The sequence below is a fragment of the Xenopus laevis genome, chromosome 2L (genome assembly GCF_017654675.1).
Source record: "Xenopus laevis strain J_2021 chromosome 2L, Xenopus_laevis_v10.1, whole genome shotgun sequence".
Classification (NCBI taxonomy): Eukaryota; Metazoa; Chordata; class Amphibia; order Anura; family Pipidae; genus Xenopus; species Xenopus laevis.
The window spans coordinates 177,137,121-177,150,256 of record NC_054373.1 but is presented as its reverse complement, the minus strand read 5'-3'; the positions used below and the strand labels follow the sequence as shown (position 1 = coordinate 177,150,256).

Genomic DNA, 13,136 nt, shown 5'->3' with positions numbered 1-13,136 from the left:
GCATTCGGAGTTTAGTAAAATAACCCGCTAAGTGTAGGGGGAGCCCTGTATTAAATACCAGCAAAATAAATGATACATCGACTTTGATGCAGAATGGCAGAAATCTGAATTACTAATCAGTAGTGATCGGCGGATTTCTTCTGGAAAGGCGCAAATTCGAAGCAAATTTGCGTGTTTCACCGTTGGCGGAAAAAACTTAGTGAAGTTGCCGTGAAAATTCGCTAGCAAAAATTCACTGGGATCAAAGTTTTTTTGATGCTGGCGACAATTCCGACGCTGGCAACAATTAATGGACGCCTATTGACTTTAATGTGCGCCAAATGTCGCCGGCATCAAAATCTGTGTTTCGTCAATTTTTGCGCCCGTTTTGCAAATTTCTCTGGATATTCGCAAATTTTGTGACGAATCGAAGCAGGACAAATTCACCCGTCACTACTGTTCTGTATATTGTGAGTTATTCGTGCCCATTGTGAGTTGGTCCAGCAGCCCACAGAATGTTTTTTGTACCATGAGTGAGACAGTAAATAGAAAATAGATGGAGCTGTCTTAAAGTGGCTGTTCACCTTTGAGTTAACTTTTAGTATGATGTAAAGTGGGATAATCTGACAATTTGCAATTGGATTTCATTTTATATTATTTGTGTTTTTTTAAGTTATTTAGCTTTTTATTCAGCAGCTCTCCAGTTTGCAATTTCATCCATGTATTGATGTGAATAAGAGACTGGGATATGAATAGGAGAGACCTGAATAGAAAGGTGAGTAATAAACAGTAGCAACAACAATATATTTGTAGCCTTACAGAGCATTTGTTTTCAGTGACCCGCATTTGAAAGCTGGAAAGAGTCATTCGAAAAAGTCAAATCATTCAAAAACCGTAAAAAAAGAAAAAATGAAGACCAATTGAAAAGTTGCTTAGAGTCAGCAATTTATTACATACTGAAAGTTAATTTAAAGGTGAACCACCCCTTTAAGCAGATGCTCCTGGCACATACATACATTTTTATCTTATAGGAAACAAAACTGTACAGTGTGTACTCGCTTAGAATATTTACACATATGCACGGGCAAATCCTATACACTGCTGCTTGTATGTATTAGAACATTCTGGGACACAATTTTCCCCCAAAATAATTTTACCTTATCCAAGCTGTCAAACTGCCAGTATAAAGAGGCAGCTGCCAGTTTAGCATCCCATTATCTACAATATAATCTCCGTTTCTATCCCACATACTGCACATCATTGCTTTATGGCTTTAATTCTAAAGTGTCATTTCCCCAGGTCAATTGTATGAAAAAAATGTAACTGCATTTTGATTTTGAAGGGGGGGATGTTGTACTTGATTCTACATCAATAATATGTTATGTTGTATTATAATGACAACAATTCGGGGGTTATTTACTAAACTCCGAATGCAAAAATCACGTAAAATTCATGATTTTTTTTAAATAAAATCGGACTTTTGAAAAATGAAACCGTTTTTGGAATTTATCAAACCCCAAGGATGGAAAAGTCAGAATCAGAAAATCCGGCATCTCAGACCTGTGGAGGTTGCATATAAGTCAATGGGAGAAGCACCAATGATTTTTTGATGTGCGCTGGGTTTCGTGTAATACCCCAAAGATTTCGGAGCTTTCGGGCAAAAAAATTTTTTTTTTGGGTGAAAAATCTGAAGAAATCGTGAAAATCAGATAAAAAATCAAGAAAAAAATGTAATTTAATAATTTACACCTAATAAAATCTATTTTTTTTTCCTGCAAAGCAACTTTTTCAGAAAATGTAATAAATAAGCGTGAAAAACCGGAGTGGATTTGATTGGAGTTTGTAGCAGAAAATATTGAGACTTTGATAAATAACCCCCTTCATGTACTCAAATTATATACATAGAATGACAGCACAGTCCCTATGCTAAATGTAGACTTTTGGATACTAAAACAATGAGCAAAGATTGCTTCTAACTTAGTGAATGTCAGGTACAAGCCAATACAGATATGGGACCTGTTATCCAGAATGCTTGAGACTTGGGGTATTCCGGATAACAGATCTTTCCGTAGATCTTTATAACTTAAGTCTACTAGAAAATCATGTAAATATTAAATAAACCGAATAGGCTGGTTTTGCCTCCAATAAGGATTAATTATATCTTAGTTGGGATCAAGTACAAGTTACTGTTTTATTATTACAGAGAAAAAGGAAATTGATTTTTAAAAATGTGGGATTATTGGATAAAATGGAGTCTATGGGAGATGGTCTTTCCGTAATTTGGAGCTTTCTGGTTAATGGGTTTCCGGATAAGGGATACCATAATGCGTTCCCTACACTCATATACATTACATACAATAACGGGGCAGACTCTGTGATATATGACTTGTACCATTCCTTGTATGAATAATTATACATGCTGTAATGATATCATTCCCCATATTGAGAATGGATAATGAATAAACACACTCTCATCTTGCCAACAAAACCCATTGCATTTTACTCTTCAATTTATTTGAAATTAACTGAACCCAGCAACCGTTATGTAACTTGCTCATATAACTGTCCTGCCTTGGGCTGCAAGTATGATGTCATAATGCTCTGAATCTCACAGCTGTGTAAACAAACATTTGCATAATGTCATTGTGATGTCATAATGGACAAAGTCAAGGTGTCCAGCTGTAGCCCTGAGATTTCTCATTCTTGATCAGGCGACTGAGGTGAGCAGAACTCTGTGTATTTGGGAGGAAAACTTTATCAAAAATAATTCTTTTATACTGGTACTTAGTGGTCTTACAGACGGCTAATGGTGTCATGAATATTTTAGAATGTATGGCTTTATAGATCATTTTATTTTGAACTGTATTCAGAACTTGTTTTTTTTTTTTTACTTAAGGGATCCCTCTGTAATTTGGATCTCCATGCCTTAAATCTACTAAAAAGTAAATGAAACATTAATGAAACCCAATAGAATTGTTTTTCCTCAAATAAGGATGAATGATATCTTAGTTGGGATCAAATAAAAGGTATTGATTTCTCATTATAAAGAAAAAAGAATCATTATTAAGAAATTGAATTCTTGGATTAAAATGGAGTCTATGGGAGTGGCCATCCCATAATTTAGAGATTTATTATTTAAAAGTGTTTTGGGTAACGAATCCTTTACCTGTATATGTATATTAGGGATGCACAGAATCCACTATTTTGGATTTGGCCCAACCCCTGAATCCTTCGTGAAAGATTCGGGCGAATCCTGAACCATAATTTGTATGTGCAAATCAGTGAGGTGGAGGGAGAAAGAGAAAATTGTTTTACCTCCTTGTTTTGTGATGAAAAGTCACATGCTTTTAAGGATTTGGATTTTGTGCTCTTTCCTTGATTTTTTCAATAAATTTTGATTTTTATTACAAGTATTCCCTTTAAGTGTGCTACTAGTAAAGGATCTGTTATCAAGAATCCCGTTGTCCATAATGCTCTGATTTACAAAAAGGCCAAATAATAATTATCCAAATAATGCAATTATTAAAAAATAATTTCCTTTTTCTGTGTAATAATAAAACAGTAGCTTGTACTTGATCCCAACTAAGATATAATTAATCCTTATTGGAAGCAAAACCAGCCTATTGGGTTTATTGAATATTTACATGATTTTCTAGTAGACTTGAAGGTTCAAATTAAAGAAAGATCCATTATCCGGAAACCCTTAGGTCCCGAGCATTCTGGATAACAGGTCCCCTAGCTGTACTATGTTACTTTGTACCTATATATTTATATATACACGTTTAGGGATTTTACAGCACAAAGAACACTGTATTGGGATTACTAAAGTCTTTCTTTTTATCTCCATAGAGAGAATTTCCGAGTTTCAAAGAATTTTCTGCGATCCAAAGAACTTTCTGCGATTTAAAGATTTCTGAGATTCAAAGATTTTTTCGGCGAATCAAAGACTTCTGCGAATCAAAGAATTTTCTGCGTTTCAAAGACTTTTCGGCGATTCAAAGAATTTTCATCAATCCAAAGAACTTTCATCGATCCAAACAGTTTTGAGTGATTCCCACCAACATGTGGAAGGCGATTCGTAAATGCTTCTGTTTCCGCAAGGTAAGGACGTCATTTTATCTACTGTAACATGACATATTTCATTTAGTGAATAACTTCATGGAAGCAGAAACTTGTCCTCAGACTCTGTTACTGGATCATCTCTGAACTTTGTTCTGTTTGTGACCCACTGACAGTTGCTGATAGTGAACATGATGAGACAGATTGCTCACAGCTCACACTCACTGGGCCTCAATATATCTGTGTATTGTGCTACAGTCACTAGTGCTGTTTCCATTCATATATGTTATATGATTCCGCTCTAGTATAGGGAATACACTGCATTACACTTGTTTTAATACCCAATTCTTAATGATGTCATTAAATACCCAATACACATTTCTGACCCTAACACCAAATCCTTATTTTCATATTTAGATTACTAATATGTCCTGACTTTAAGGGGCAGATTTATCAAGGGTTGAATTTATATAAACTCCCATGAAATCAAAATTCAAGTTAAATACAATTGAAAACTTTCCAAAAAATTTAATTTATGCAATTTGGGTGAATGGGATCTACCTGCAAACTCAAATCAAACTCAATTGGAGTCTTTTTCTTTGAAAAAAGGTGGCAAAGAACTTAATTCCAGGACATCCCCCATAAGATAAAACAGTAATTCAGCAGATTTAAGGTGGCGAATAGTCTAATTTGAATTCTTCAAGGGCCACTACATGATCATTTCAAAATTCAAATTAATTGTATTTTTAAAAACTAGAATCAAATTTTAACTAATCCCTGATCGAATTTCACTTAAAATAACACAAAAATTAGAATTCAAAATTAGAATTTGAAAATTCTTTGACCCTTGAAAAATCTACCCCTTAGGGTTTGGATTAGGTTTCACCAAGTCCAAAAAATGAACTTAAGTTAGATCGAAAATGTGTTTTTTAACTTTTAAAAGAATAATGCTTAGGGATGTACCAAATCCACTATTTTGGATTCGGCTGAACCCCCGAATCGTTTGCAAAAGATTCGGCCAAATACCAAATCTGAATCCTGCAAATTAGGGGTGGGAAGGGGAAAACATTTTTACTTCCTTGTTTTGTGACACAAGTCACACAATTTCCCTCCCCACCCCTAATTTGCATATGCAAATTTGGTTTGGTTCAGCCGGTAGAAATATTCTGACAAATCCAAATCTTGTTGAAGGCCAAATTCTGTATTTGGTTCATCCCTAATAATGCAATATATACACATACACATTTATATATATAGAGAGAGAGAGAGTCAGGTGTTTTATAGTTGGATTTATATCATTTATTTATTTATAGTTTTCCTATCTGCTAATTGCTTTTTTGTGATAAAACCTTTTTTTTATGTCTTCCTTAGAAAAAAAAAGATAAGACCATCAGAAAATCTGTTGTGGTAAGCGTTGAAGAACTGGGCAACAAACATATTTGACACCATTTTCCTAACTATTCAAACCCTGTTTATTTCCTTGCCTATAGATTTATACCTTGATGAAGCTGCACCATATACATGTTCAATTCGTACTGGTCCAAAAGAAAATTACAGTATTTCACCAGTTTATTCACATTTGACCACATCCCCCATTTATTTCTCATTAGATTAATCATCATTAGTCCATGACTTGATAACCTCGGGCACCTTCCTTACTTGTAAAGCGATTTAATAGTGACATTCAGCTACAGGATAATCCATTACCAGCTCCATAGATGACACATTTCATGATGTCTTGGACCTTAGTAAAACACTTTTCTTCCTTGATCAAAGGGATAACCCCTTGGTCTTTGCATTATTATTATTATCAGAATAAATCCCTGTTCTGACCCTGCATTTATTTACTCACATTAGTTATAACTAATCAAAATCATATGTTTCCAAAATTAACCATACTCATTTAGTGATAACTAACAGTGAATGATAGGCCTTTAATTAAATAAAATAACACCACCTTTTTATCATTTAACCAGGAGGAACCCAACGAAATAATCTGCCTGGTAAGCAGTAAAGGAGTTGGTATCAAACAGTCTTTATGTTTTAGCTTCCCTTAAATGTTGTGTTGATTTATTATAATTATTATCATTACCGCAATTCTTTTTTCGGAGGTAATGGTTGTTATATTAGTCTGGGCCCCCTCCCAACCAAGTCCCAAGCCTTTTCTAGAGGGCCCAGTTCCACAAGTTTGTAGCCATATTTTTAACATGAGCGTCGTTAGCTCAGCCATTGGAACATATTTCCAGAGGAGACCACTGATCTAACAGTCTCTTATATCATTGCTCTTCACCTGGATAATCTGGTGATATTCATGGAATATGTTAGGAAAGCAGTTTATTGAGCAAGATGGTTACTATTTATGGAAACATTAACTATAACTATAATCCATTAAGATAAAATGTGTGATATAAAGATGATTTACATCCACATATGGATCTGTACATAGAGCAGTTATAGCCCTGATCTATTTTCCCCTCTTAACCAGGTACAACCTGTTGATTCTGGAAATACTATCTGCCAATAAGTACTGAATAAATCAAAACACCAATCCCTAAATATTACACAATTATTTGCACTTCTTCTCCAAAAAGCTGAGTTGTTTTGATAACTTCACTTTTATCTTTTAACCAGGTACCATCAGAAAACCCAGAGCAGAAACTAGAGCTGGCTGAAACCATCTGCCAGGTAAGCACATCAGAAAGAGTGTCGTGGAGAATAAATCACCCTATGTTTTATGCAAGATTGTAGTTTAGCTTCTTTATAACACCAATAATACAATGTTTTTTTTCTTTCCTTCTCTTAACCAGGAGACTCCAGAAACTCCTGATATCAACATCGATCAGGTAAGAAGAAATGCTATGGTTGTAATATATAAAAAATATTTTGAGGAAATATTTTGTTACAGTATTGAGCTGGGAAATCTTTTTTAAAAATCGTTTTTTTTGTCTTAAACAGGAGGAACAACAAGTGGAGCAGGAACAAAATCTGAGAGCTGATAGCAGCCCCTGCCACTCCCAGGTAAGAAGGACATAACCAATGAGTAACAAAGATTTATTTTGTAATAATGTCCACGGGTTGAACTTATAAAATAAAATTTTCAAAACCTTTTTTTTTTCAGGAAGAACAACAAATGGAAGAACAACAAGTGGAGCAGGAACAAGATCTGATAGCTGATAGCAGCCCCTGCCACTCCCAGGTAAGACAGACATAACCAATGGGTAATAAAGATTTACTTTGTAATAATGTCCACGGGTTGAACTTATAAAATAACATTTTAAAACCTTTTCTTTTTCAGGAAGAACAACAAGTGGAAGAACAACAAGTGGAGCAGGAGGAAGATCTTATAGCTGATAGCAACCCCTGCCACTCCCAGGTAAGAAGGACATAACCAATTAGTAACAAAGATTTATTTTGTAATAATGTCCGTGGGTTGAACTTATAAAATAACATTTTCAAAATCTTTTTTTTCCCTTTTCTTAAACAGGAAGAACAACAAGTGGAGCAGGAACAAGATCTGATAGCTGATAGCAGCCCCTGCCACTCCCAGGTAAGAAGGACGTAACCAATGAGTAACAAAGATTTATTTTGTAATAATGTCCGCGGGTTGAACTTGTAAATTAACATTTTCAAAACCTTTTTTTTCAGGAACAACAACAAGTGGAAGAACAGGAGCAAGATCTTATAGCTGATAGCAGCCCCTGCCACTCCCAGGTAAGAAGGACATAACCAATGGGTAACAAAGATTTATTTTGTAATAATGTCCGCGGGTTGAACTTATAAAATAACATTTTTAAAATCTTTTTTTCCCTTTTCTTAAACAGGAAGAACAACAAGTGGAAGAACAACAAGTGGAGCAGGAGCAAGTTCTGATAGCTGATATCAGCCCCTGCCACTCCCAGGTAAGAAGGACATAACCAATGAGTAACAAAGGTTTATTTTGTAATAATGTCCGCGGATTGAACTTATAAAATAACATTTTCTCTGTTAATTAGGAAACCGTCGAAAGACTTGAAGAGCCCCAATGTGACACCTATGAGGTAACCAACAATGAATTGTTCAGTGGCCCCAATGTATTTAAAAGAACATAGTTACATGCTTCATAAATAATCTCTATCCCAATAACAATATTTACCGAAATTTATTACCAGCATAGGTACTAAGTTGCCTATTCCAACCAATCACCATCTGTTATAAAAAATAGAAATGAAAATGTACAGGTTGTGTTGACTTTTACTGGCAATGCCCTAATAACAGTGTTCCTTATAGGCCTCTTACTATTATTATAATCATTACCAAAGTCTTTTTTGATAAGCAAGGGTTACGAGGTTGGATATTTAGTCTGGCTCTTTCTAGTGGGGCACCCTCCACAATTTTCAGCCATTTTTTTTAAACATGAGCTCTGTTAGCTTGATGCTTTCCCATTACAACATCATCATATTCCCAGAGGAGAGTGCTGAACTAACAGCCTGTTTTACCGTTGCTCTTAACCAGGGTAATCTGTTGGCTCTTTCAATGTCATCTGCCAAGTAACTACCGAATAATTACAAATAAAACACCAATCCCTAAATATTACATCTACATTTTTTGCGCTTCTTCTTTAAAATGCTGTTGAGTTGATTTGATAACTTGACTTTTATCTCTTAACCAGGAACCATCAGAAACCCCTGACGATACCAACTGCCAGGAAAAACAAAAGCAAGAGCTGGATCTGGGCATGAACAACTGCCAGGTAAGAATAGGAGAGGAAGAGTAGGGGCAAATAAAAATCAGCCTATATTTTATGCAAGATTGCATTTTAGCTTCTTTAAATGAGACCTGATACATTTCGCAACACCTTTTTCATCTTATTTCTTAACTAGTCTCCAAAACCACCTGACGCTAACATTTGTCAGGTAAACAAAAAATCATCTGGTCTCAATAGAACAAAAATGGACTTTCCATTTAAGCACTCCAGGGTTCAGTTCATATAATAAAAATGTTCCCGCTAAAATTGTAATTTTAGCACTTCCCAAAAACAATTGATCTGAGAAAACCTTTTTTGTCTTCCCCAGGAGAATCAGCTTGAAGTAAAGTTCCCGGTAAGCAGCTTTTAAACTGTATTTTGGAACACTAAACAACGCAAAAGCACAGCAAATGGTTTGACTTAAATATTCCAGCCCTCAGCCTTCTCCCCTAATACACCAGTTCCCAGCTCCCCTACACCTCCTGTTCTTCTCACATATTGGAAAGGTTGCACTATATTAATTCAGTTTTGTATTTATCATGTTTTTAATACAATGTTATGTTTTAGACGCCCAGGACATATCTGCAAATCCTGGAGCCAACAGGACAGGACAGCTACGGGATGAATTATACCGTAAGATATTTTATGGCTTAACTTGTGTCATGGTTTTGGTTAATTCTGTTGATTCTGCCGATTGGTTGTTCCCTCTAGAGTTTTTGTCCCTTCTGTGTTTTCCTTGTGCTTCTCAATCTGCCAATAAACCTTCCCATATCCACCCAGTATGTGTGTTTGCTTTCCCTAATGTTCCGACACAGTAATGATCAGAGATTCATTGGCTACTTTTGTTGCAGGGTTGGCACCGTAAAGAACAACTGGATGTGTCCGTGACCATCGTAAAGGACATAGAGGTAATGAGTCTTGATAATAATAATTATTAGATACAAAAAACTTTTTTTATACCTGATTTTTAGTAGAAGGAGAACTTGTATGGAAAAATGTATGGGATTTAAGAAATAAGAACAGAGAGAGGCAAACATATTGTGCAATTCTCATGTAGGGATATTACAAAACTGTCATTTTTCAGAACTACAAGTTAGGCTGGGGTATTTGTAATTGTATCCATTGTACTGACTTTGCTTCTTTTGTTTGAAACTAGAAGAGAAAAGACATCCTTCAAGAAGTGGAAGTCCTTGAACTTATTAGAGGCCACGAAAATGTCATTGGCTACTATGGGGCTTATTACCAACGTGCCTCTGTAAAGAAGCCCCACTATGAAGGACTGTGGGTAAGGAAGTGTTTATTCAGGTTACAATTTATGCACCAACATGCCAATCAACAGCTCTAATACAAGCAAACATTATAGATGTAAATATTATTCAGTTTGGTAAGAAAGAGTCACGGTGCATGTGGATCACTTTGTTCTCAGTTGCATCTGATATTGTAGTTACACCCAGAATGCTTGTGTAGGTCTATTTCTGACTCACATCCACACAGCCTTTCCCCAGACTTCCTAATATAATTATAGACCACACAAATTTATTTGTCAAACTTTCTTTTCTAGATTTCTATGGAGCGTTGGAATGGTGTAGCGGTGGAAGATCTCATCTACACCAGTGAGCAGTACTCCTTGCATGAAAGCTGGATAGCGTACATCTGCAAGGAGGTATTAAAGGTATGTCTCATGTGATCCTCCTTGGCACTTTTCTGGCTAAATCTAGTTAAATTAAGAGCAGAAAAAATATTAATATATTTGCTTTATTCATTTCCCAGGGCCTGTGTCATCTGGAAAACAAAAAGGTCATCCATCACGACCTGCGGCCCCAGAACATTATCCTGACAACATCGGCAGATGTAAAGATCAGTAAGTGATGCTTCGAATCTGAAAAAAACGGATTTATCCATGTTTTTTATTGGATACATTTATAAATGAATATTACAATTCCTGCTTTTGTCATACAATTTCAGGTGATTTCAGCTCCGCCACCATCGGGGAAATGAGTCACAGTACGTCTGGGCGGATTCCATACCTGGCGCCAGAAGTACTGGCCAATTTTGGCAAGAAGACCATATGGTATAACTCTAAGGTATTGTGATATCTTCTCTCTCACTTTATATATAATGTATGGAGCTTACACGGGGTGCACTGCATGGACTTTTTCACTCACTTCACATGCCCCTCTCATAACAGTGAATCCAAAGCTGTAAAGTGGTTTCTGTGACATGAGAGGGAGAAGCGAAGAGAGAAATTCTCAAATCTGAGTGCAGTGCACAGGAGTATTAGAAACCAACTCCACTTGACTCTTTATGGGGTTTTCCAGCTCAGCCTGGGGTCATTCTTTAGTGACATCACTTTACTCCTTCAAATGTTTTATATTAGTACAAAGGTCAGGTTTTGTATTGTACAGTGAAACCTTCATTTCACACCCTTTGATTTTATTTCCCACATTTTACACATTTTTGTGTGTAGCCCCACTTTTATATGATATATAATGAATTCCCCTGATTTTACACTTTCCTGGACTTTATACCATTTTTTTCTAATCCCCTGTAATACATAAAATGGAAGTTCCACTGTATTTTGTTTTTGTGCATTCCAAATAGATAGAAAAAGGATTTAAATGATCCACAACTAGAATATTTTATATGCCCTGTTTAGTTTTCTTATCTAATTTTTGCCTTTTTCTTATGTTTTAATACCTAGGCTGACATATGGTCCTTGGGAATATCAGCACTTCAAATGGCGGAAGGCTATTACCGTAAGTAAACCCCAGTGGGACTGTACGTTAGTACATAAAGAACAATTTGTAGAAAAGTTAGAGGGCATTTACTGTATGTGTCATGCTGTAACACTGAATATTATTAAATATTAAAAACTAATGGCAGAATTACCAAAATTTTAATTTTCCAGTTTGTGAATCCGCTATTTTTTCAGTGTGCTGGCAATCGAGAAAGAAAAACAAAATTTAGTTAATTTGAGTTTTTACAAAATTAGAAAAGGTTTGAATTTGAGTAAATCGCCCTCCAACTGTTGTGATTGTCAGTCATTATGTTCTTATGTTGTATTCTCTTACATCCTAGCATTCAGCAGATTTCCCCAGCAAAAACTCATGAAACGCATCATGCACGGACCTGCGCCAGTATTATTGTGGGACAAATGGTGAGTCATTTCAACTGAAACAGGAAAAGAGGGAGAGGTAGAGAGGGTGGGGAAATAAAGGGGAGATGATGGGGAAATGAAAAGGTAATGCGGGAAGGGGTGGGAATAATAAATGTGGGGAAACAAGCAAGGGATTCGTTTTGGTGAGGGGGATATTAAGGTATTCAGGGCACATGGTTGTTTATTTAACATAAACAATTTTAATTTTGGCTTCTGTTTCTTTTTTCCAGGAGCGACAACTTCCATTCATTCGTCGGCCAATGCCTCCAGAAAGATCCAGCTTGGAGGCCGTCTGCTGGAAAGCTCTTATCACACCCCTTCATTTGTAAGATCTTTAATGAAAGGGGTGTGAAGAGCAATATCAAATGGCACCTGCAGTGAGAAGTAAGGGAACTGCTCATTCTCATTACAATTCACTTGATGTACAGACCATATCCACCTACTGCTCTTATTCTTACTATAGTCTCCAGCTTTACTACATATATTATAATTCTGTAACTAATGCCGCCCATTATATAAGGCTGAGATTGTATTAGGGCAGAGGTCACTGAACGAGGCCACATCTATAGAGAAATGTTATTATTAGTTGTAGTAGTTGACCTTTAAATTAGCAGCAATGGGAATGGGATATAAATAATAGTAAATACACATAGAAAGACAATTGCAGAATTCTTATACAGACAACCCTTCTCCATGGCTAACACTGAGTATTCTCTCCTTAGGACTGAAGCACTGAAGTTCCAGAACATCATAGCAGCCATCGGGGGAGGGACGGGGGCACAACTGCAGGGCCCTTATGTCATCTTTGGGCCCCGCAGACTTGGGGCATGTTTACTAACATTGGAGATAAATATCTGGAGAGATTTCGGGAGATATTGCCCATGACAACCAATGTTAAACATGCCCCTTGGTCCCGATGGCGGCTAATTGACAACAGCGGCTGATTGACATCAATATGATCTTGTACATTATAAAAAACAATAAACATCTTAAAATTTCATTGACCTCTATTGTATATTTTTTTAATAAGGAGACATCCCTAATGGTAGTCTGCCATTAATATCTATTCTTGCAGCAAGCAAATAGTGGCTAATACCATTATTAATGCTACAAGCACTGGTGCAGTGTGCCAGGCTAAATGTCTGCAATGTTAGAATCCTTCTAGAGCTCTATAAGAGATGTTTAGTTATGGGTGAACTTCTCCCGTTTCACGTCGCT

At 36.2% G+C, this 13,136-nt stretch overlaps 1 protein-coding gene across 1 annotated transcript; it reads left to right on the top strand.

Moving 5' to 3' along the window:
* Positions 1–4,041: 4,041 nt before the first annotated feature.
* On the top strand, positions 4,042–12,852 carry LOC121399746 (serine/threonine-protein kinase mig-15-like). Its single transcript, XM_041581304.1, has 17 exons — positions 4,042–4,080; positions 5,410–5,445; positions 6,670–6,723; positions 6,846–6,881; positions 8,031–8,075; positions 8,687–8,767; positions 9,090–9,116; positions 9,329–9,394; positions 9,613–9,669; positions 9,918–10,046; positions 10,323–10,433; positions 10,532–10,622; positions 10,727–10,845; positions 11,463–11,517; positions 11,840–11,918; positions 12,149–12,302; positions 12,641–12,852. The coding sequence occupies exons 1-16, from the start codon at positions 4,042–4,044 to the stop codon at positions 12,297–12,299; spliced, it is 1,176 nt and encodes a 391-aa protein (XP_041437238.1). The 3' UTR covers positions 12,300–12,302; positions 12,641–12,852.
* Positions 12,853–13,136: the final 284 nt, after the last annotated feature.